The sequence below is a fragment of the Phasianus colchicus genome, chromosome Z, assembly GCF_987193195.1.
Source record: "Phasianus colchicus chromosome Z, bPhaCol1.hap1.1, whole genome shotgun sequence".
Lineage (NCBI taxonomy): Eukaryota > Metazoa > Chordata > Aves > Galliformes > Phasianidae > Phasianus > Phasianus colchicus.
The window spans coordinates 77,016,198-77,040,802 of record NC_143476.1 but is presented as its reverse complement, the minus strand read 5'-3'; the positions used below and the strand labels follow the sequence as shown (position 1 = coordinate 77,040,802).

Here is a 24,605-nt window from a genome sequence, read left to right as displayed (position 1 = left end):
AAACCATATTTAGGTGTGTATTTTCCCCTCTGAAGCTAGTAGTATAATATAGGTTGAGTATTGTGTACCTTTACGTATATGGGTTCACATCAGCAAGATCTCCTATTTATTTTCGTGTGTATACGTGAATATTCTTAAAAACTTCAGCCTACTGAGTTACTGCTTCTAGTTACATGGCCTTAAACCAAAGTGAAAATATCCAAAAATGACAACAGTGTCACATTTATAGATGTATTATTGTTGTAGTTATTGCTTGTGTACTGTGGCCAGGGGCATTTCTTGTATTTGTGTTACAAAGTCAGAACAAGACTGTTTCTGTCCCATGGGCTCACATCCAATCATGAATATAGAGACAAGTGGATGCCATGCACTAGCAGTTGGTGAAATACTAGAAGCATTGTAAGAGCTGCTCTGAATCCCTGTTTTACCATAAAGCTTTTGATTTTCTTTAAGCTTTTTCTTCTGTAATTGATTTATTATCTTCATTTTCGTATTTTTTTTCATTGATTGTAGCATGCACAATTATGGACAAAATCAAAATGAGGTAATGTGTCACTAAGATCATCACATGCTAAAAGCTGTTGGAAAGTCTACTTCTTAATTTTAAGCAAATTTTCATTTTCGAGGGAAAGAGTTTCAATTTCAAGGGAAAAGAAAGAGTTTAAATGTTTGAACCTAATTAATGGTTGAAGGAAGGTACTTTGAAATTGCCATACCAACATCTCTTGGAACACTCTAGTAACACATCTGTGAAAATTAAGTTAAAAGCTTCTGATTGTGTTAGATTGAGACGACTATCAGAAACAAGGCCCAAAAGTGCTCTGAAAATGGCTGCAGTTCAGGTAAAAAGGCATCCGGAGTGGATGGCAGGCCATTGAAGTGTCTGGATAGCTCAAGGATTGTGGTTATTTTCCCCATCAGATTGACAAAGCCCTGACATTTTCATGTAATGTAAAACTGCATATTTGTTCCAGCTTTTAGTTGAAGACAGTATGTAGAATGCAGAGATTGTATAGAGATCAATTTTTCTATGCAATTATTTTTTCTTCTTTTTTTTTCTTTCAACCAATGCTACTTCAAACAGGGATTTCCTCCATTCTGAAAATAGACATACTTAACCAAGTAAATGCTAGAAAGATGTAGTGACTAATGAGTCAAGAAAGATAAATTTAGGCTGCAGGTACCTTACATTCTAATAGTAAGTTTAAGAAATCTGTGATAATAATCTGGAAATGCTGTTTATTTTTACTAGAATACTGTGCAACAAAACCATGTGGCTTCCAGAAGGATTTGTTTCTCAGATAGAAATGAGTTTGATGAAATTCATTTTCATAACAGGGAAAAGTTGTTCTTTTTTACTGTTTTGAAAGGGATTGACAAAGTTAGTGAAGCAATTCCTCCATCTTTATTATCATGTAATTTATATTTATATATCATGTAATTTATATTTATATCACACTACACCATGAGGTTCAAAGGAATGCTTTGGATGAGTTGACTGACTTGAAAGAGTTTATGTTCAATTTTGAGATATTTTCTGGAATTATATTGTATAAATATTGAAATACATGCCACTAGATTTTAGCAAACTTGGAAATGTGGTGATTCTTCTCTCTTTGTGTTTCTGAAAATCTTATTTTATCAGCATTGCCTTGTGAAGTTTTATCCTAAAAGTACTCAGAAGGCATAAAGGTTTATCAAATACGTAAAGTCAAAAGATTTATATAATCTATCAGTGATTTCAGTTCTTCTTGAGAAGTCAAATTTTGGTGCCTTTGAAACATACAGTTCTCCAGCCTTGAGTTCTTAGCCCCAGTGCCCACCTGAGCAAAAATGGTCTTTCAGATGTCAGACAGTGATGATTTTCCTTCCATTCATTGTCTTTAAATCTCAAGGTAACATATTTTGTTGAGTGTTCAAACAAAAGTGATAACAATAAGTTAATGCCTTTTTTTTTTTTTCCATGGCAGGTATGGCAAAATTGATTAACAAACCTGTGCAATATTAGTACTGATTATGATAGTCACAATAACAGTGCCACCATGCTTCCCCAAATAAGCAAGCGATTGACCCACCTTCTGAATGTGAAAACCTTAGAATAATAACAATAATAAATACTTTTTGTCTGGCATGCAGTAGCACAGTGAATTGGATCATGTTAGGCTTCATCTGCTGCCTAATGCAATGTAACGGCAGATAAAATAAATCAAATGGATGACACTCTATTAGACTTGAAAGATGATAGCTCTTGTAAAGCAATTGATGTGGGAATATGTCAGTGCAGTACATCTCAGATGTTTATTGAAATCTAGAATCTTTGAAAATGAACAAATGCATATTTTAACGGCTATGAAACAAGTGACTACAAATACAGCAGTATGCTTATTACTGGCAAAGCTTTTTCCTAAGACAGAAATCAGCAACATTTTATTTTTATTTGTGTGCTTGATAGCTTTCTTTCCCCGCAAGGGCATCTTAGAGGCATTGACTTGAACTTCGAAGCAAACTGTTGTGGATCAGTTTAATGATTATCGTGGTAGCTAGACTCAGATTTTAGTTACAGAAGTCTAGTAGTGCCTTCTAAAGATCATTTGTAAGTGTTGGTGAGTTAGGATTTCATAACATAATTTCAAGCAAATAGCATACAAAAATATTGTTTGCATTGTAATAAGCTGTGTTTATTGAAGTCAATTTTAAGGAAGGTTTTAATTGATTTTTCTTGCAAATGTTTGTTCATTTTGAATGCTTATTACAATTCACTCTGTATGATTCATTACTTGAGCATTTTAAGAGTTGATTTACTAATTATTTTTCAGTGAATAAGTATACAGTTTCTGAAAGAGTTGTTAACAATTAGGAAGCATATTAAGAAATACCCTTTCCCTTTCCTTAAAGCTGTGAGTTTTTTTTATTTCTCTTTTATGTGCCTCATGAATGTGGAAAGCTCAAGTATCACTTAATTTGCAGAATTTTAAGTATGGTTTTATTTAATCATTATGATGGAATTATGATTTTTTTTTAAACATATTTAGAAGAGGCTTCATGCTCCTTTATTTGTAAAAATAACATATAGCACTGAATACAGTGTTTATTTAATGAAAATATAATGCATTTTCTTAAAGTTAATAAATAAATTGGTCAAAATTAAATGTAGTCTGTTAAAGATTTTGTCTTCTGGATCAGATCTTTGATTCTCCTCTCAGTAGCAGAATAACAAGCTGTAAAGAATAAAGCTGTGTTTTTAAAGTGGAATTACTACCATTAGTTTCTGGATTTGTGCTGTGTGAGTTGCAATTACATACAACATTTTGAGTGTGATAGAACAGTTTGAAGCACATTTGAATACCGTAACTGTAGTTTTGATGTTGTAATACAAGTTTCATTCAACTTTAGTCTTTTGGAGTACTTACAAGTTTTAGAGTTCTTAACACTTATTCTGCTGATTATTAAAATGCTTCTCAAATGTGTTTTCCCGAATAATCAATAGGTACTTATAATTTGAAACTAATGTTGCAGTTAATATCTGGAGAACAGAGTTAATATTAAATATGTTTGTTCTCTGATGTAGGCATTGCATGATAAAACCAATAACCCCAGCACATTATAACAAAAATATAATTAATGCTTTTCTTCTGTGCAGCCCACTGTTTGTGAACGGGAGCTCTGTGTATTTGCTTTCCAAACACTAGGAGTAATGAATGAAGCTGCTGATGAAATTGCAACTGGGGCTCAGGTAGAATTATCTAATCCTTGTTGCACATCTAATTGTCTATAGTATACATAGTGTTTTCAGTCTCTTTTAAAATTTATTTTGACTTCTACTCTTTGGTAAGTATTATTTATTTGTGCAGTCTTACAGCTGTAAATACACTGTTCTATGCATGACATTTTCAAATTTTACTAATGAGGTGCTTCCATTGTTTTTCTTCCATGTAATTAGAGTAACCCTGTTTTCTTCTGTTGCGTTCAATTAGGTCACCTGGGTTGTTAATAAAGGTAGCCGTTGTCATCTGCAGATAATTCCCATTTATTTTCACCTAATGAGCCATTACTACCCACATGCAATTAATAAGCGACTTCCTGTTCACTGGTGTTGGGATATAGCTATCCACTGAGCATCTGTTGTTTTGATCATTAAATACCAGTGGGAAAGTTCTTACTGATGTTGCTACATGGGCTTTTTTTTTCTCTTCTCAAGGAATAGAAATTTAACATAGTCTTGCTTCCTGACTCAATTATTCAGTTCAATTATTAATTTATTTTTAACCATGTAATTACTTGACTTTCATGATTTTAAATATGCCTTAAATGAAATGTTTTAAGCTGTGTTTCCAAATTACCATTTAAATTTAGTTTACAGTAGTTGTAGGGTTTCAGTAAATTCAGAAGTTAAAATGACCTTTTAAGTTCTTATGGAAGAATGCATTCCTTTCTAATTACCTAAATATGTATAACTGACTGTGTCCTTTTGCAGTGAGCAGCGTTTTTTTTGGAAGAACAGGGATTCAGTTCAGTTAGCTTTAACCAGCACTAGTGAGTCTAGCCTCTGGAAATAAACTATTTGGCTAAGTGCCTTTAGTCCTTTCCTCAAAAGAAGAAACTTGGATCAGCATACAGCAGCTTCTTCACTTGAGAATGTAACTGTAGGATCTGAATGGCAGCTCATCATAAAAACAGAGAGGTGCACTGATGAAATCCCTCTTCACCAGCCAGAAGCCCTCCGAAGACCATACCATTCTATGGAGCTGGAATTTTATTTTCTGAATGTACAAATACTTACATGGTACTTAGGTACACAAACTAGCTCTCACTTCTCTTCAAATACAGCTGACGGGAGAGGTGGTCCTTGTTAATTCTTACGGTATATTTTGGGAGATCTTACTACAGACATATGCAGAGTTAGCACTGGATCTCTAGAGCACCTCTTCATCTACTTTTCCAAAGAGTGCTGAATTTTTTCCAGCTTAAAACAGTGCTTTAAAGAGGTAGAAGGAGGTTTTGTTGATTGTCTTATTGGACTTTGGTGACTAAATTTTGCTGAGTCTCACTGTAGTGATATCATCACACTGTGCATTGCATCTGATCTAGCTGAGCTCTTTTTCCTATATGCAGAAAGAATTCAGTACTTTTAGGATTTAATTCATCTGAGCTGTTTTTGACATTAGTTTGGGGTGGTGTGAATCACAGCATAGAGTATCAGCACTGCAGTGCTTTCCTCCATGGACTGTGAAGAGAGCCTCATCTCACTACTGTATATATCCAATATATTTCATCAGACAAATCTTCCTCCAGGTCTCCAAAATATTTTGTGTAGTAAAGAGCTCTAAGTGCATATTCTCATTATTGGAAATCACATTCTGATTTCTGTGCTGTACTTCAAACTAGTTTCTTAAGGTAGACATTGTGTCACTTCCAATACTCTGATGGTTTCTTAATAACAAGAGACTACTTAAAACTTTCAAGCCTGAACTCACCTTGCCTTATTTTAGTCATGGTCTAAATGCCTGAAAATTAAATACCTGACTTTTTTTGTTTGGACTTCCTTCAAAGATTCTTGATGGAGAGAGGTACTAAAAGACTTAGGTAATACGAGAGATTTGTCGTCATTAAATATCATTTTTCCTCCTTGAAAACATTTAAATCCTAACTCAAGTTCTTCAGTACCCACTGTTAAACAAGAGGAAGATTATGCCTGGCTATATGGACATCTAGTCAATCCACAGCACTTCCTATTACCAGGGAACACATACACATACTTGTATTATAACTTTTTATTTAGACTTATCTCCAAGTTTCACCTACTCCATGTTCCATCATCTCAAAATGATCTCAAGGGAAATCAGGGGATTAATTAGGCCTAATCTATGCAGAATTTCCCCACATTAAAGCAATCTGATGGTATCATGGTGGGTGAGAAAACAGAAGTCAATAGTTGCTTTAATGAAGGGTTTGGGATGCTGTAGAACCTGTAAGAGCTGTGCCAATTTTGAGACAGTGGCCTGCTGTGCAAGTAATAATGCAAGACAACTTTGGATCATGTGTCTGGGGACTAAGACAACTCCTCACTATTAATGTTTGGCAACTGAAAGCAAAGGAGTGCCTGTGAGAAACAGGGCGTATGAACTCTGGCTCAATTTCATGATAATACATTTACACAGTTGCAGTCCTAGCTGCCTGACCTGGCTGTATATAAAGACTCGCATTCTCCTTTGCAAATGCTAATGCAGATGCTCCATTTTGAATCATCCATCACACTTGTAACTATTATAAACTGAAAAGTTATTAAAATAGCGTAGCAAAAGGAGTGATTACTTAGATAACTTCATTTTTTAATATATCTGAGATATTTTAAAACAGAGAAAATTGTTCATTCATGCTAAAGGAGCAGAGGAGGAGAATGGTGACAGTATGACTCACTGAAACAGAGTTGTTTTTTCCTCTCTTTATGATTCTTATTTTCACTCTTCTCTAAAGGACCATCATTTCTATTTCCTTCAAATGATCAGATACAATGGCAGACATATAATAACTTCTAGAATAGCTTGAGCTGTGAAATGAGTTCTGATCCATCTGGGACTGTAGGAGGAACTGGGGATGCCTACTAAGTACAACTCATCTTGGCTTCTTGTTCCTTTCATGGAAAAGTCTGTTTTTACAGAGGGATGTTTTCAGAAGTCACAGAGAAACCAGGGGAAATAAGCAGAAATAAGCCTATTTGCAGATACATCTTCGTGTAGCAACCTTGAATTTCATTATGAGCTGGATTTAAGTTTCACAGCTGCCAGAAAGCCACTGCTTCTGTTTTGCTGTGGTCTGTTTTTAACCTCCAAATTACTAATTTTGAAACGTTTAAATCACAAATTGTGTATGTGCCTACATGGACATATATGAATGCAATGCCTGTACACATTACACACGTTCTTACATGATTTTGGAAATAAATATTAAAATGGACTTGTAGTTACAGAATCACAGAATGGCCAGGGTTGGAAGGGACCTCAAAGATCATGAATCTCCAAACCCCCTGCCACAGGCAGGGCCACCAACCTCCCCATTTACTAGACCAGGCTGCCCAGGGTCCCATCCAATCTGGTCTTAAACACCTCTAGGGACGAGGCATCCACAACCTCTCTGGGCAGCCTGTTCCAGTACCTCACCACTCTCGTAGTAAAGACATCCAACCTAAATCTTCCCTCCCTCAACATAAAACCACTTCCCCTTGTCCTGCAGTTATCAACCCTTTCAAAGAGTTGATTCCCCTCCTGTTTGTGGGCTCCCTTCAGTTACTGAAAGGCTGCAGTGAGGTCACCCTGTGCTTCTTTTCTCCAGGCTGAACAAGCCCAGCACCTTCAAGTCTTCGTAGGAGAGGCTCTCCCTCCCCCTAATCATCTTTGTGGCTCTCCTCTGCATCCTCTCCAGCAGCTTTCTGTCTTTCTTGTACTGGGGGCTCCAGACCTAGACACAGTACTGCAGATGGGGCCTCACAAGAGCAGAGTAGAGGGGGACAATCACCTCCCTGTCCCTGCTGGCCACTCCTCTTCTGATGGAGGTATCCTGATCCAGGATACCATTTGCTTTCTGAGCTGCAAGAGCACACTGCTGGCTCCTGTTAAGCTTTTCATCCATCAGGATCCCCAGGTCCTTCTCTGCAGGGCTGCTCTCAAGGACTGCTCCTTCCAGTCTGTATGGATGCCTGGGATTCCTCCGGCCCAAGTGCAAAACCTTGCACTTGGCTTTGTTGAGCCTCATTAGGTTCATCAGGGCCCACCTTTCAAGCCTGTTGAGGTCCCTCTGAATGGCATCCCTTCCTTCCACCGTGTCGACCACACCACTCATCTTGGTGTCTTGAGCAAAGTTGCTGAGGGTGCACTCGATTCCGTCATCGATGTCATTGATAAAGATGTTAAAGAGCACCGGTCCCAAGACAGACCCCTGGGGGACGCCACTCATTACCAGCCTCCGCCTGGACATAGAGCCATTGATGACCACCCTCTGTCTGTGGCCTTTCAACCAATTTCTTATCCATCGAGTGATCCACCCATCAAATCCACATCCCTCCAATTTGGAGATAAGGATATGGTGGGGGACCATGTCAAAGGCCTTGCTCAAGTCCAGGTAAATGACATCGGTCGCCTTTCCCTTGTCCACCGGTGCCGTCACTCCATCATAGAAGGCCATCAGATTGGTTAAGCATGACCTTTCCCTGGTGAAGCTGTGCTGGCTGTCACAGATCACATGCTTATTCCTCATGTGATCAGTCATGTTGCCCAGGAGGATCTGTTCCATGATCTTACTAGGTACAGAGGTGAGGCTCACCGGCCTATAGTGCCCCGAGTTCTCCTTGCTCCCTGTCTTGTAAATGGGAGTGATGTGACCCTTCGTCCAGTCATCCAGGATCTCACCTGACAGCCACGACTTTTCAAACATAATGGAGGATATGATGATGATATGATAGTTAAGTATTACAGAAAGAAAAAAGAAGAACTGGACTCCCAGTGGGAGTTGTACAAATGACTTTTTAATCACAGCACTGTTTTGGATTTAGCAGAAACAGTGTTTACTAGTGTTTCTATGATTACAGTGTTCAGAAGAACAGAATGCAGTGGTACAGATTCCCTTCCTCTTTCTTGAGCAGCGTTCTTCATTGACATCTACAAGGCTACACAGATCCAGCATGACTTCATTTCCCCAAAGAATGAATTTAATCCAGGTATTAACTCATGAACAAGAGAGAAACCAGGACTACAAGGAATGTATCTGATACTTTTAAGACCAGATACTGGTCTTACTAATGCACCTGGAATAATATACTTGGTTTAGACCCAAAGCCTTTTGAGGTCAGTGGAAGTATGGCAGTCTTACTTATTTCTTGTCGATGGCGTGGTTTGGATGATATAATTAGTAATGAAATAGGATATTTCTAGAATGTATAGAATAAAGAAAACTGGATGATACAATATGAAACTAAATATATTGAATACAATTTTTTTCTTCATCTCTAGGTAGTTGATCTATTAGTATCAATGTGTCGGTCTGCATTAGAGTCACCTAGGAAAGTTGTTATTTTTGAGCCATATCCTTCTGTAGTTGATCCTAATGATCCTCAGATGCTGGCCTTTAACCCCAGGGTAAGTAGTTATCTTTGATTATGTCATAGTTTGGTTTTAATCATTACTTAGTTTTCAAAGCAAGCCTTATTCTGGAAGGTCCTTTGCTAGAAAAGTATAACTCCAGCATATAGTGTAAGCATGTGATTGTTTTCAGAACTCAATACTTTTTTTTAGTTGTCTCTGAGAAGGTGTTTGCAAATAAACTGTAAGTTCTATTTAAAGTTATGAAGTCTTGAAGCCAAAAACTTATTTTAAGATACTAATTGTAGGTGAGAAATTGTTGGGGTTTTGTTGTTTTTGTTTCTTTTTTCTTTTGTGTCTTTCTCTCAATGTACACATTGGACCCAGAGAAAGACTGCTTTTAGGAGATGTAGGCGACAGAGATTTTTAGTCTAGCTTATTCATGAAGTGGTTATTATTGTCATCTCACTTTCCCACTGCAAACTGTTGTCCTTAAACTGACTTTTGTCAGATGTTGGACACAAGAATAGAATTTGGCACAACTGACAAATTTAGAATTGTTTGCTCCTTAAGCTGCAAATGCTGCCTCTCAGGGAAGCCCTAGGAAAGTTGTGAATCCATTATAGATCACCTGATCCCTCCTCAAGGGTGTAAATGGGGACTTTGGATGTCATATATGGGAATGCATTTCACTTCCTGAACAAAGGCCAACTAGCAGAAGAACTACTGGTACTTCATCAGAGGAAGTGGTGAATATAATCTGTAGCACGCAGGAAGAATTGACAAAGAGGCTGATAAGGAGACAGGTAGCTTGGACAGGAAAAGGGTATAAAGTGGTATAAGGAAGGTGAAAACTCATCATAGAATCATGAAGAAGACCTGTAAGATGATCTGGTCCAAATATCCATTGATCACAGCCATGATGGGAGAGGAGCAGGGAGGGCCCAAGGATGCATGGCCCACTCCGTCTCCTCCCAGCTTCTTGCCAGCATGAATGAGATGAAAAGCCCTGGACAGGAGTTGGCTAGACCCAAAGATAAGTGAAGGTACAGTGAGGTTCCCAAAGGTGATGTGGCCTCTGAAGCTGATGAAGCACACAGTGTCAAGCTTATCTGCTCAGAAAAGGTGGAATTCCCTGCTGGTTGTTCCCAAGCAGGGTGCAGGCAAAGGTCAGAGTCAGGCAAGGCAGAGCAGAGAAACAGCTGAACAACCTCAGATGTTTTATAGAGCTGTTAGCAAAGTAAATGCATTTACTTAGCATTTTATTTAGCAGTGTTTGTTAATTGCATACTTAATAGTAGCACATTATCTGAATAACTGGCAGTGCCTGTATGTAACTACAAATATTTGTTTAAAAAGTGATATTTTAAGTGAGTTACATTGTTGTATGTTTGAGAGTCTAATGACATTCAGAAAACAATCATCATGGGTAATATTTTTTTTTTCTGTAGTTTTCCTGGACTGTGAATTAAAAAATCTGCATGAATAAAGTGGAAGGAAGCTTGCTTAAAAACTACAAAACAATTGGTTTGCTGAACATTCATCCTAACTTTGATTTTATACAGACTGAAAAAAATTGAGGGTTTTGTACAACTAAAGACCAATAGTCTTAATGTATTTTCTTATTTTATTTTACATCAGAAGAAGAATTATGACCGAGTCATGAAAGCATTGGATAGTATAACTTCTATTAGAGAAATGACACAGGTGAGTTTAAAAAATGTTTATATAACATAACAGTTGTTTCTAGAACTAGGAGGATATTTATATGAGTCTGTGATGGGTGGAAAAGGTGATAGGATGAGTCCTTTTTTTAGGGCTAAAATTTGTGCTAAAAATATCAAACTACAGTATCCACAAAGGCAATGAAATTTAAGTGATAAAGTAGAATTCAAGTCTTTTGAAGTTTAAATAAGAGATAACAGCAGATAGGGACTTTATAACAAGATAATCACCAACTGCTGCATTTCTGGGAATATCAAACTGTGTCTCTTTGTTTCCAAAGCAAAAGAAATTGATTTTGTGATGATGCTCTGAATTATAGCTTTATCTCTGATACAACAAAACACTTGTTCAGCTCAGTATGGATGGTGACTAGGAACATTGGGTCTCTTGGATCACTACCATACAATTTCTCAATATTCACAGTAGGACAGAATCTGATAGCTATTCTTATATTTACTGTAACAATTCATTTCCCAAACAGACTCTCTAAGTATAACTGCTTATTGAAATCTCTCACATACCTCTTGCTTTTCCAACTGTTTTATAAATGTAATTTCACAAGATTTTATAAATCGTATTTTGTATATATTTGTAAAGTACTTTGGGAATATGGAATGCAGAATGATGTATAGAAAGCAGTAAAACACATTGAAAATAACAATTGAGGTATTTCTGTTAGTTTTTGTAATATCTCCTAAAATAAGCAACATTTTACTTCTTTCAATATTAAAATAATTATTAGACTGAAGGTTTTTAACCGGAGTGCTTTGCACTGTGATAGAAATCAAGAAATGCCTTCAGGGGAAATATAAGCTTCTAACAGTATTTTACTTTAACAGTTTTTATCATGAAACAGATTAAAAAAAAATGTGGATTAACTTGGATTTTATGGTATTTTGAAAAACTTAATTTTGTGATGTCCCCATCCAATTTATTTGTCCAAGAGCTGAACATTAGTGCATATGTTCTGCTGTTGTCCCTGAGATCACCAATGTTTTTTTATAATATACTCTTTTTGATGTTAATTATATGCTTATTATTTTTCTCCAGGGAAAATAATTGCTTTTTTAATTCTTCTTGTTGTCAAAACACATTTATAACTGTACAATGCTAAATGTCACCAAAGCTGTGATTTAAGCCTAATAATGAGTCCCATCTATTCATTTTTATAGACGAAGTCACAGACGATGTAAAATATAAAATTTAACTTTATGATTTCAACCAGCTTAAAGAATGTAATTACTGTTTTCTAGGCACCTTACTTGGAAATAAAGAAGCAGATGGATAAACAAGACCCACTTGCACATCCTCTTCTACAGTGGTATAAAATTGACTCACATGGCATGATAATTATTGACTCGCCAAGATGAATGAATAATTGCTTCACCAGTTTAATTTCCTATAAGCTCATCCTAAGAATTAATGCCAGAGTTAACGTGTGCAAATGCTTTGTTCCTGAACTGTTTCTGGATCTCACTTGGAGTGTCTGAAAACAGTGGAAAAACTCTAGCTTATTTTACAGCTTCAGATCTGACTTTGTAGCCAAGATGTAGTCTGCTTTAATCTGATAGGTTCAAAAGCCTGCAGCCTCATGCTTTGTTATGGCTATGCATTACGCTTTTTAGAGGGAAACTTCTGCTTGTTTGTCATGTCTAATGCATATAATTGTTTCTTCTTTTAGGGTTATTTCTAGTAACAGATCACATATTGTGAAGCTACCAGTGAATAGAGTAAGTGTCTGGGTTATTTTCTCATTTCTCACAGCTCACATTAGCATAAATGAGAGTCCTGGCCAAATGTAAACATCCATGTTTAAACCAGTCTCATGGACTCTATTAACAGACAGTGGAGAGAAATAGACAGTTTTGAGTTATGACTCATAGCATCACATTGTGAATATCTAAAACAGGTCAAACAAATTATAGTCAGAAAAAGACTGTTTTAGATGAGTAGCTCAAATACAAATATCTACCTTGCAGTCATCTGAGATTGGATGAGAACTTCACTGTTTTTGTTACCAGTTGAAGTATTGCCATTGCCATTTAGAATAACAGACACAGAATTATATGAAAAGCAGTGCAGACAAACTACTTCCATCAGAAGAACCACATATGAGCATACTATAAAAACAGCATAGCTCTGACATTTTAGATGGGTGATGCTGAGATTCATTTCTGAGTATCTTTGGCTCTGATGCTCTGATTAAGGGTGTAGTAATCTGCAGCCTTTCAGATCTGAACCTTAATTCAAAGACAGCTTTGATCAAAATACCATGAGAAATTGTTCAATTTAATTACCTTACTAGAGACATAGTAGGCTGAAATCTGTTTCAGAAACTTCCGTATGTTTCATAAACCAAACAGTGTTTTTGTGTTTGATTCCAGATAAAAGCTATGGTAATTAGACCAATTTCCACTTAGTTCTTGGTATATAAATGTAGTCGTAGTTAGTAGTGTGCAAAACAACTTGCTAGATTAAGAACTACCATTCTGGAAATACAATGCTATTGTGTTCATCAACTTCTTTTCACATATGCACTATTATATTTTGCAGCAACTAAAGTTTATGCACACTCCCCACCAGTTCCTGCTTCTCAGCAGTCCACCAGCCAAAGAATCCAATTTCCGAGCTGCTAAAAACCTTTATGGAAGTACCTTTGCATTTCAGTGAGTCCATATGTTTGTATTAATCAAAGGTTACCAAAATGCCACACTGTCTTTTTTTTCTTCTTGCCATTTGAGGTTTGCAGCTGTGAATGTACTGCTTTAAAGGATTAATGATTTCATTTTGAATTTTACACTGCAGATTTTAACACTTTCTCTTTTACTTTTTCAGTGGTTCACACATTGAAAATTGGCATTCCATCCTGAGAAACGGCTTAGTTGTTGCTTCCAATACGAGGCTGCAGGTGAATAATTTAGATAGACTTTAGCTAACCTGTGTATGTTTGATTACATCTTAAAATCAGGTGAATTTTCAATGGGTGTATTTATGGTAGTTAGATTGGTGGCAAATATCTTTATGTTTGCTGGAAAAGGTAATTTTATGAAGCAGTTAAAATTAAATAATGTGTCTGCTAAAATGGCTTTAAAAAAACCGTATCAGTGGAATCAGTGCTTCGTTTTTACATTGCACAGCAGCACCTTCACGAGGCTCAGCTCGGAACTGCTTAAAAGCAATCTCAAAGACTAGAATTTGAGGCACACCTTTATTATAAGATCCCAGAGCACACTGAATTTACAGAAGCCAAGCTTATGGCATCTCCTTCCCTCCTCTCATTTTCTTGGGAAGGAAATATGAGTGTACTGGCAAGGACGGATCTATGGAGAAAACTTCACTTTGGTTTCTTAGGCTGAACCACGAGGAGACCAGTACAGCAGAGGAGAGTAGGCAGTACGAGAGGTGCCTAGAGGAATGCGATTCAGTGTGTTTTAGCATTAGAGTTTTGGCAGGTGTTCCCCAGAGATGAATCCACGATCCTGATACCTTGGAGGGAGATCTAAGGGTGCTGACTGAAGATTAGGGAGCAGGAAACACTGAAAAAGGGACTGGAAATTTCTGCTATTCCTTCTAGTGGTTTGTATGTTTTTATTAGCATCTTTCAAGTATACATCACCCAGAAAGCACAACTTACACTCAAAAATTCAACAGAGTAAACCCTTGTGTGCTTATTGTTTGTTCGAGCTTAAGATACTGAGGAGAAAGCAGTTCATTCAAATCTCTTTCACATACGTCATCATTTTTAGATCTCTCACATGACTAAGCTATACCATTAATCCAGTTCATTCTGTTTATCCTAATTCTGCTTATCTCAATACCAACCAGTCAGGAAAAGTATCTACTCACCAGGGATTCCATACAACACCATACAGTCTGTAGAAGTGACAGTGCATACCAGTAGGAGCTCTGGTACATTGCAGACGTAATGTAAATATTGTGGGGTCAAAGGAAAGAAATAAGAGTGAGTGTAACTCGGAAGCCCAATGATCGTAACATCTATCTGTGTAGGAGATGCCCTGGTTTCTCACATGGGCTGCAACAACTACTTTTTGTGGCTTATTTGAAGGCTTATCTACTTAAGGCAGTCAGAACCTGGATGAAAAGCAGAAACTGTACTTCTCACTTCCCTGAAAAGAAAATGGCTAATAAAACATGCTTGTCTTGCTGCTTAACCCAAGCACTGTGACTTGAGCCAGTTATGCTGGTGAAGAAAAGTCTTCCCTTTCCTCTCATCTTCAGACATATAACTTTGTGGCTAAAGAACTGTTTTGAAGTGATGGGATATGCATGGCTGAATAGGCTTTGGCAAAAGCTTGGTTGAAATCATCCCTCCAGTGCTCAGGCTGAATGCAAAAATGATTTTTTATTTTATATATATATATATATATATATATATATATATATATATATATATATATATATATATAAAGTGCTTATTTACTAATATTATATATATATATATATATTTGCTAATATATATTATTAGAATATATTATAATGTATATAATATATTGTAATTATATTATTATATTATATTATATATATTATATATTATATTATATATATTAATATATATATTAATATATATATTAATATATTAGAATATATTATAATATATAATATATATAATATATATTAGCAAATAAGCATTTTCTTCACCATTTCTTCATTTCTTAACTTAGGGAAAAAAATAGCTATTATTAGATTGTTTGCATACCCAGTCCAGCAGGCATAGTTTGGAAAAACCTTCTGGATCTAGTTCCTTCAAAAGTGATTCACAAAGACTCCTAAAGACTGCCTAAAATTATCTTTGCACCCTTGGACACAGTTTCTAGAATGTGTGGTATTTTAGTTATATATTCATAGCATTTATTTATTTTTTTGGACAATTTTGAACATCATGTATTACCAATCAACAAATTAATACTAATGAATGGTAACTCATCTACATCAAGACTTGTGCATATCATTATTTTTTTATCCAGATGCTAAACAATTGTCCTGTTCTCTCTTTCAGCTCCATGGTGCAATGTTTGGAAGCGGCATCTACCTTAGTCCATTGTCAAGCATATCATTTGGTTACTCAGGTGATATTTATAAATCACTCTATAGTTGAGACATAGGGGGATATCTCAATCTATTACTTTTCTTACTAGTTTTGTTTTTTATGACACCATAGTAAATTTGGTGTTCAGTAAATTCTGTAGTCTAATATTCGATTCTCTTTTTTTAATTAATTAGAATTCCCTTATTAAATACCTGTCCTCATTTTTGAAGGTGATGAATGTCTTGAAGCTCTACTTGAAATAAGTAGTAACTAAAGCTGAATGCTGTTTGTAATGGAGAAGGTCTTGACCATACAGTGGAAATCCAATGTAGTGATTTATTTGTTTTTTGTCAGTATCTACCTAAGTTCATCTATTATTATGGATTTATAGGCTTTTAGGAATTTATCTGACCCAACAAATATTCATCAAAGCACATCTTCAGCTGTATGTGTTTAAGAATGTTCCCAAGTGTGATACGTCAAACATACATAGAAAATAATGGAGCGTGTATTCATTTTAGCATTAGAACAGAAGGGGACAAGTTTGTCCCACTTGTGAATCCAGAAATAAGCCATGCAGAGCTTTCCATCTTAGAATCATAAATAGAAGCATAACAGGTACATTGTATACCAATGTCTGTATTAAGAAACTTTTGTGGAGATTTTAAAATGCTGTGATTTTTTTCTTTTCTTATGTTGTGTTTACCATTTCCTCTCCTCTAAAACTGTTGGTATAGTTGAATGTGAGTTTTTCTGCATGTAGATAAATTTAATTCTGAAAATATTTAGTTTTGCTTTCTGATTTCTTTGTATTTTTAGGTAATGTCACAATTCATTTCTAGAGCTCAGAATTTTTTACTGCTGTTTATTGAGCTTCAGTATCAGTAATTTCTAAATGCACTTTTAGCTTCTTAGAGATTACACAAGTATGGGAGCTTTTTAGGACTCACTGAAAGTGCCGATTGCAGAACTGTCATTTAAGAAAGTGACTTCTTTTTTGTACAACACTGATCTGTGACTTTCAGTGGTTTTTCTCCTCTCTCTCCATTTTTTGATACCTTCCATCTAGTCTCTTCCAGAAAGGAAACTTGTGTACCTATTAAATATGTAATATTAATTAAAATATGTAATATTTTATAATACTAAAAAAACATGGAGGACCCTATACTCCTTATTACTTCACAGGCATAAAGTTCAGCATAATCTATTTGCAAATTGTCAAGAAATATGGAGTAGTGGAAACTAAAGGAAGCCTGTAATAATGTACCATACAGGGATGCTATATAAACTACCAAGAAGAATATAAATGAGATCTAAGGAGTTGAAATCTCTGAGAAGGAAATTGGATCCAAATTGAGCGACCAATACTTTAATGGATTCACCTGTATATAATTTAACCTAGGGAGACTTCAAAACTATTTTTATATAAACTAAGTACTCCTGAAAATTATTTAGACTTTTACTAGAACTAAATAAAATATTCTAGATGAGCATCTGAAGTTCATCTAAGGTAGGATTTTACTATCCTACTCTCAATAAATGAAACTATTCCTTTGGCTTCAGTAGGGTCTGTTAGGTTGAAACGTGTTAAAATGTTAAGGAATCACCTAAGAACATTCAGTGGCATTTGTTATCATTTTTATCTACTTTCATAACTTCTTTGTGCTAACTTGGCTTCTTAATGTCTTTGCAACATATACAGATATATGGGTAATTTACAGGATTAAATGAAATTATTTTCTGGCAAAGTTAACTAGCTTTCTGTCTGCAATGCAAAGGGCTGTAATTTTGACCATGCCACCTGTTGCATTATCTGTATTTAATTTTGCTTACAGTTGTATTTATATGGCAGAGTCTTTTACATAATTTTTGTATCTTAGGGATGAACAAGAAGCAGCAGAAGGTGTCAGCTAAAGATGAACCAGCTTCAAGCAGTAAGGGCAGCAACACATCACAGGTACAGTAGTATATCAATCATCTCTGGAAGATTTATGGTTTTATGTTGGGAATATGGTATTTGAAAAGAAGGCAATATTTCTGTTGAAAAAGTTTTAGTAAATGAAATCAACAAGTCACAATAACTGCACTCAATGCATACAGCCCAACTGCTCCAAGAATTTATGGAATATACTACAGGTCTCAAAGCTCTTCTTTTCCAACCAGAAGAATTTGGGAAGAGAATGAAACCAAAACACAGATATCATTATGACGTTTAACAAGCCTTTGCTTTCTGACCTCTGGAATTTTTACTGAACAATGTTGCAAAAGGAGTTAAGAGCAGCTACTTTTGGAAAATGAGCACAGGATTTCACTGATGGCTAGTCAGATTTTGGTTTTATTTTTCTGTAGTTTCTACACACTAAACCTTTAGAATTCTGCTTTATTTAAAGCAAGCTTGTAGAAATTACACGTAGAACTAAACGTTTAGAAAAAAATATGACATCTGTCTCTAACACACAAAAACAACAGAATAATCTGGCTTAGGTAAAAACTGGCATATAAGGCCAGAATCCCCTGGAATTTAGGTGGCCAGTAAAGCATGAAAATAAATCAAGTGGCCGAAAAATCACTGATTAAATCCTTTTGGTTTTGTTGTTGTTTTTGTTGTTTTTCTCCTATCAATTTGTTTATTGGTAAGATTGATTCACTGATTGTAATCAGTGTTTATCAGTAAAATTGATCCTTGCATAATCAGGATTTTTTCTTTCTGGATAAAGGAAATCGTATGATAATCCCCCCCTCATTAAAGTTTTAGAAATTCTGTTACATTTAGAAATAAAACAGAAATGTTATAGAAAGAATATCTTTGTTTATGAATAAATCATTGAAAATAGCAGCTGTCTCCTTTGCTACTTTTCCGCTGTTTGTCTTACAGCAATAATTAAGTTTTCTCATGTTTTTACATCTCAGTCACAGAAGAAAGGACAACAGTCACAATTTTTGCAAAGCCGTAACTTAAAATGCATAGCCTTATGTGAAGGTAAGCTGAAAGCCCTTGAAAAACTGTTCTAGTCATGAGCATGGTTATACTAAATGTAAACCTAAAGTATTGGTTGGTTTAAGTAAGGAACTATTGGTAGGCATACGAGTACTTGTCAGCAGCTGACCTTTGTATTTCTGTTGAAAATATTTTCTTCTTCAAACAAGAAGAGTAATACATGCTGAATTTTTATGTAATAATCATACTATAGAATCGTAGAATGGCTTAGGTTGGAAGGCAGCTTCAAGTCTACCCAATTCCAGTCCCATGATCAGGCCTGTCACCCACCAGCTCAGGCTACCCTGGGCCCAATGCAACCCGGCCTTGAGCACCTCCAGGAGTGGGGCATCAGAATAGAGGAGTTCCTATTGACTGTATAGTGACTGATCATCTGGTCTGTCCAGCAAGGTTCTTCATTTGAAACAGTGATTTCTTGTAAGCTTCTAATGGATACATAAAACATGTGACTCTGAGAAACAACAGCTTTTGTACTGAATTTTCAAATGATTTTTATCTGCTTAGGCAAATTTGTTTTTCATGTGATAACCAACCTGTTCTTCTGGAGTGCTTCAGAATTTTTTTAAAGCTAAAAATCCAGTGCTTATGATTACCATTAATCTTGAGAGACTTGGCTATTTTTTGTCACATGTCATTAAGAAATTTGAATAAGAACAATTGATAATGAATCTCATTAAAAGAAATTATATTGAACTTAACTTGCCCTCCATTTTCATCATTTGTTTATTTTAAAAAGTTAAAACTAAGACACTGTGTCAAAGATGTTATTTCAAGATTCAAGCTACCTTTATGCAACTACGTAAAATACATATTTTTTTTTAATCTCTTATGATTTAAAAATTACCATTCACGGAAGAAATAACATAAAAATTAGATATGCACTTTTTTTTCCTGATAGCACTTAGATATATTTATAGAAGATCTTTAAAGCATGGATTCATGGAAAGATTCTATATGTTTTCATTTTATAATGCCATTAAACAGCGTAACATTGCTGTTTTCTAAACATTGAACAAGCTTTGGTGGGACTCACTGTCCCTTTGATTATAATTTTACCTTTTAAAAAATATTTGGTATTACAGCAAATCACTAATATCTGCCAGCTCAGTTCAGGTGTTTTCAAATGACTTTCATGCCTTAGCTTTGGCTCAGCCACCACCAAACACAGACATGTCTGTGCCAGAGACGTTAGTTGACTCAAATCCTTCTTAACAGCCCTATGTGCTTCTTAAATCAGTTTTTAATGCATGTACTTTTTCTCTTTTCCTGTTTACTGGTCTACAGAGCAGATCTTGCTCCTTCAAAGAACTTTATTTATGTAAAGTATCAGATGATCATAAAAGCCAACTTTTGTTTAAAATCAGTGAGTTAAGAACTGGTTCTCATACATCAAGCATTTGTGTTTTATGAAAAGTATAATGTATTTTGGAAAGAAGAATCTTGGTCATGTCATTTTTTTACTAATAGACAACTTGAAGACTACACTTGGCCACAGACATACAGTGGAAAACTCAAAATTTGCACAAAGCTATGTAAAGTGTGTAAAAAACGCAGACGTTTGAAAACAGGATCTTTCAGATGTGTTTTGGTCACCGTAGCATTTATTCTTTTCTTTACAGTGATAACCTCATCCGATCTGCACAAACATGGAGAGATTTGGGTAGTTCCCAACACAGATCATGTGTGTACAAGGTTTTTCTTTGTGTGAGTACAAACATTCTTTTAAAATTAAAGTTCCGTCTTTTCTAGGCCTTTTTTTTCCCTCACATTCCTGACAAAAGTTTGTAAACGAAAGAGGTTGAAGACATTTATTTCTAATTTTTTAAAGCATCACTCTAGTTTGTATTCATCTCTATACTTTTTTTCAGGTGATGTATGGATACATTGGTGGTGAAGATTTAATAGACATTTTTAAGTAAAAGAAAAAAAAAATGCAGTGAATGGAGTGTTACTGATTTTTCCCACTCTGTAGCATTACCTTATACTGCTGTACCTTTGACCATCTATTGCAAAATATCTCTTCTATTAGCATGTATATTTTAAAGCTAAGGAATTATTGAGAAAAGGCATTCTCCTCTCAGCTATGATTTGTAATTATATATTGACATGGATTTCAGCCCTGCAAGAAGAGTCATGCAAACCAATGGAGAGGCACACAGACTCCAGATTTGCCATTTTTGGAGGTTTTCAGTGATTAGGATTGCTCTATCCTAAAGAGAAAATCCTTGAAGCTGTCATGGTGTCACCAATAAGCTGAGACCCTTTTGTGACAAAGTTTAGTTACTGTAGGCGTTGCAGTGGCTTATGAAATACTTTGGTACCAGCCACTGGTACAAAACCAGTGATTCACTTATACATGCAAAGAGAGGGGAGCTGCTATCCAAGCCTCAGCACATTAGCAGCACTTCTGCTGGTGGCACCACAGAAGTCCCATTTGGGTCCCAGTGCATTGTTGTCCAGTGACAGTGGAAGTCCTACCACATTCCTGAGTATGGGATCTGTTTGTAACAGTAAATTGCAGAAGAGCATTGGTTATAGCCAGAATGAAAAATGGTGATTATAGAATAAAACAGAATTTTGGATGGTTTTAAATAGATTAATAAAGCACTAACTTGATTTTATTTTCTTCACTTTTTTTTAGTTACGAAGATGGTCAAGTGGGTGATACAAGTATAAATACACAGGAACCGAGCATTCATAAAGAGATTCTTCGAGTCATTGGCAATCAAACTGCTACTGGTTAAAAGGACCACTCTTATTTAATTGATGTGGTTTGGAAGCCTTCCTCAGTCTCAAAGCTGGATTTTGAACTGAAGAAGATGCAAAAAAACCCTAATTTATTATTATTATTCTAAGCAAATTAACCCTTTGAATACTTACTGTTTTCTTACTTAGTGTTTCTTATCTCATCAAAATACCTGAGATGGTATGAATTAACAACTGTTGGGGTGCAAAGTCGATTAACATACTACAACTAACAATAATTAAACAGGAATTTGGGTTGCTCACAATAAACAGACTTTAAAAAAAGGAGTTTTGTGCTGATATTTTTATATTAAATTATTCAGTTGGAGGTTTTAGTACTGTACACTGGAATTTTAAATTTAGAATGACTGAATTATGTGCAAGTGAGAAGATTTTATAGCGGAGCACTTGTATTATGCAGGATACTTTGCAATAAGTAAAATATTCTCATATTTAAACACAATAAAGAGTTGTCTGGTACATGTCAAATCAAAGAGATTGGTTACCTGCAGCTATCTTCAATTCATTTCATTTTACACAGGTGCAGGCAGGATTTAGAATCAGATGTTAAAACAGTGCAGTTTTGGCATAATGTGTGAAACAAAGAAAACTAATGACTCTGAGGATGTATGTTGAAACACCATATCCACTCAGCAGCTCAATTAAAATTTTTAATTAAGCAAGCTTAGCAAACATCTAGAAATCCAGAAGCTGTTAACTTTCTTCTTACAAATTTGTTTTTTATATACTAGATTTGGTAAGTTTTTTCAAATCGGTAGGGTCCGTTAGCTTTTCCATCTTGACTTCTGTGAGATTACTCTGTGGTTAAATTTGGCCAGATAGGTAAAAGTACCTGCTAAATTAGAGCTTTAACACAATTGAGTTAATTGTTACTTCTACATCAGGAAACATAAACACAAAATATACTGGTATCAACAGTGATAGTGAAAGTCTTTTTATTAATTTATTCCTAAGGAAAAACAAACCAGTTCACATCTTTGGTGTTTGAACTAGCAGCTACTTTTTCCAAGTAAGCACAATGGCAACTTAGGTCGGGGCCTAGTCTCCAAAGCCTAAAGCATATCCTGTGCACTGGGCAGCTCTCACAGCAGCCATCCTGCAGCATCTCACCTTAAATATGGAAAGCAATTCAACTTGCCTGTCTGTGCCCTGAGAAAGGGCGCATCGAAAAGTAAAAATAGCCTAAATGCTCTACTCTATTAAGTTATCTTTGTTAAATAGCAGTAGCAGAGGACCAGCTAGTGTTTTTCTTTTAAATAGAAGTGCATTAAGCAGATTATGTTCACATTTACTCCTTTATTCTTTATTTACTCCTCCCTTATTCCTTGCTGCAATTGAAATGCCCTGCATGTAAAATGGTATTGTTGTATTTACCTGGAGATGTTGTTTTTTTGTGTGTGTGTTTCAGACTTGCTGTGAACCTCAGTTTTTCGGGGGTCACGTCCAGACTTGTCAACCAAATTCTTTTTTCGAAGCCCCATTTTGCTCTTCAATTTTTGCTATTTGACATTCACCCTTATTTGGCAGACCCCTCATTTGAGAACCAGTACCTTAATTGTTATTTTTTATATTGAGACACTGGTTAACTTTTTGAAACAAAGAAAATTCCTGAAATATTTCAGTCTACATAAAGACTGCATTAGTTTGGGTAGCTGCACAAAATCAGCATAGTTCAGAAGTGGAGCTGAAAACCTGGAGTGCCCATCCCTCCATAGTTTGTCCTGCAGTATGTCCAAATCACTCTCTTTTTGCAGAACACAGAAAGACACTAGAAAGTCCTCAAAGATGTCCTGCATTGACTTGTTTAGCTTATAGTTTGCCAGTACGAGAGGCCTCTTCAAAATATAGGAAAGAACAAAATGTAACCATATATAAACTGGTGAAGCCAAATAAGCAGGCATATTTTCTTAGGTCCCTGAAGCTGCAGCAGAGTCACAAGTGAACCCATTTAGAAGAAGCTGAGAGGTGTAGCTTTAGAAACCAAAGAGTGTAGTGAATTAGTCTTGCTTTGCACAGTGATGTCAAGTTGCTTGCCATTTTTTTTTCCCTCATAAGTACTGTCATTGAAAAGGGGAGAAAAAACATATATCTGCTGAATTTTAAGACTGCTCAAAATATTGTTGTATATGGAAGAAAGGGGAAGTGTGAAGGAAAGCAGAGCTCAGAGGTGTATGAGAAGACCTTGCTGTTGTAGAGTGGCAACAATACTTCAAGGAGCTTTGAGAGCAGTGGCTGAAGTCTTGGAACAACAAAAGATGATCAAGAATAAGACATAATATGAGCACAGGCATTACAATTCACTAACATGTACCATTAGCAGCTCAAATCCCCCCATTTGCGTGGTGGGGAAAAGGGATGGGGCTAACAAAGCAGCAGTATTATGCCTGGGGGATCTGGGCCAATTAGAAAGTTGGCAAGGGCACTGGGACACTCCAAAGACTCAAGCCCAGTATTGCAAGCAAAGCAATGGAATTAAACGACAGTTCACTTGCTAGACAGTAACTTAGTCAATTTTTTAATTAGCCAAAATGGGAAACCTCTTGGTTACTTCATTTACTGGTGAAAATAAGTCTTCATATTGTTCCCCTACAGAAGTTTGTTCTTTTTTTTTTATTATTTTTTTTTTTTTTAAGATTAAGGAAAAAGGGGGTTTCTGTGTGGACTTACTTGTTAGTCAAAAATAGATAGCAAACTTCAAAATTTAGACAAATAATAATTGAAACAGATATAATCTTTTCACAAATAGCTTTTAATCACTGAGAAAAAAGAGCCCCAGACTCTATTACTCTTCTTGATAGAAATCTCCATGAAGCTGTGACTCTGTCCAGCATGGAGCAACTGAGGGAGTTCCTCAGATGGAACTTTCTAACTTATTTCTACATCCCACACCAAATTAAAAATCTGGGGGTTTGATGGAGAAATTATGTTAATATTTTAATATTGCACCCTAATTAGAAATCGACCTATTTGTACTTCTGTAAGTATTTTAAACATTGAG

At 35.7% G+C, this 24,605-nt stretch overlaps 1 protein-coding gene across 4 annotated transcripts in view; it reads left to right on the top strand.

Moving 5' to 3' along the window:
* Positions 1-24,188, top strand: part of PARP8 (poly(ADP-ribose) polymerase family member 8) — a 114,320-nt gene extending 90,132 nt beyond the window's left edge. For all 4 annotated transcript variants that reach the window (XM_090130659.1, XM_090130657.1, XM_031609119.2 and 1 more), the window contains 12 exons: positions 3,641-3,733; positions 9,003-9,128; positions 10,713-10,778; positions 12,050-12,117; positions 12,478-12,526; positions 13,350-13,462; positions 13,632-13,704; positions 15,814-15,883; positions 17,724-17,800; positions 18,754-18,823; positions 20,461-20,545; positions 21,483-24,188. In XM_090130659.1, the coding sequence (XP_089986785.1) occupies positions 3,641-3,733; positions 9,003-9,128; positions 10,713-10,778; positions 12,050-12,117; positions 12,478-12,526; positions 13,350-13,462; positions 13,632-13,704; positions 15,814-15,883; positions 17,724-17,800; positions 18,754-18,823; positions 20,461-20,545; positions 21,483-21,585 (993 nt within the window). In that variant the 3' untranslated portion in view covers positions 21,586-24,188. The remainder of the gene's footprint in view (positions 1-3,640; positions 3,734-9,002; positions 9,129-10,712; positions 10,779-12,049; positions 12,118-12,477; positions 12,527-13,349; positions 13,463-13,631; positions 13,705-15,813; positions 15,884-17,723; positions 17,801-18,753; positions 18,824-20,460; positions 20,546-21,482) is intronic.
* The last annotated feature ends 417 nt before the right edge of the window (positions 24,189-24,605 follow it).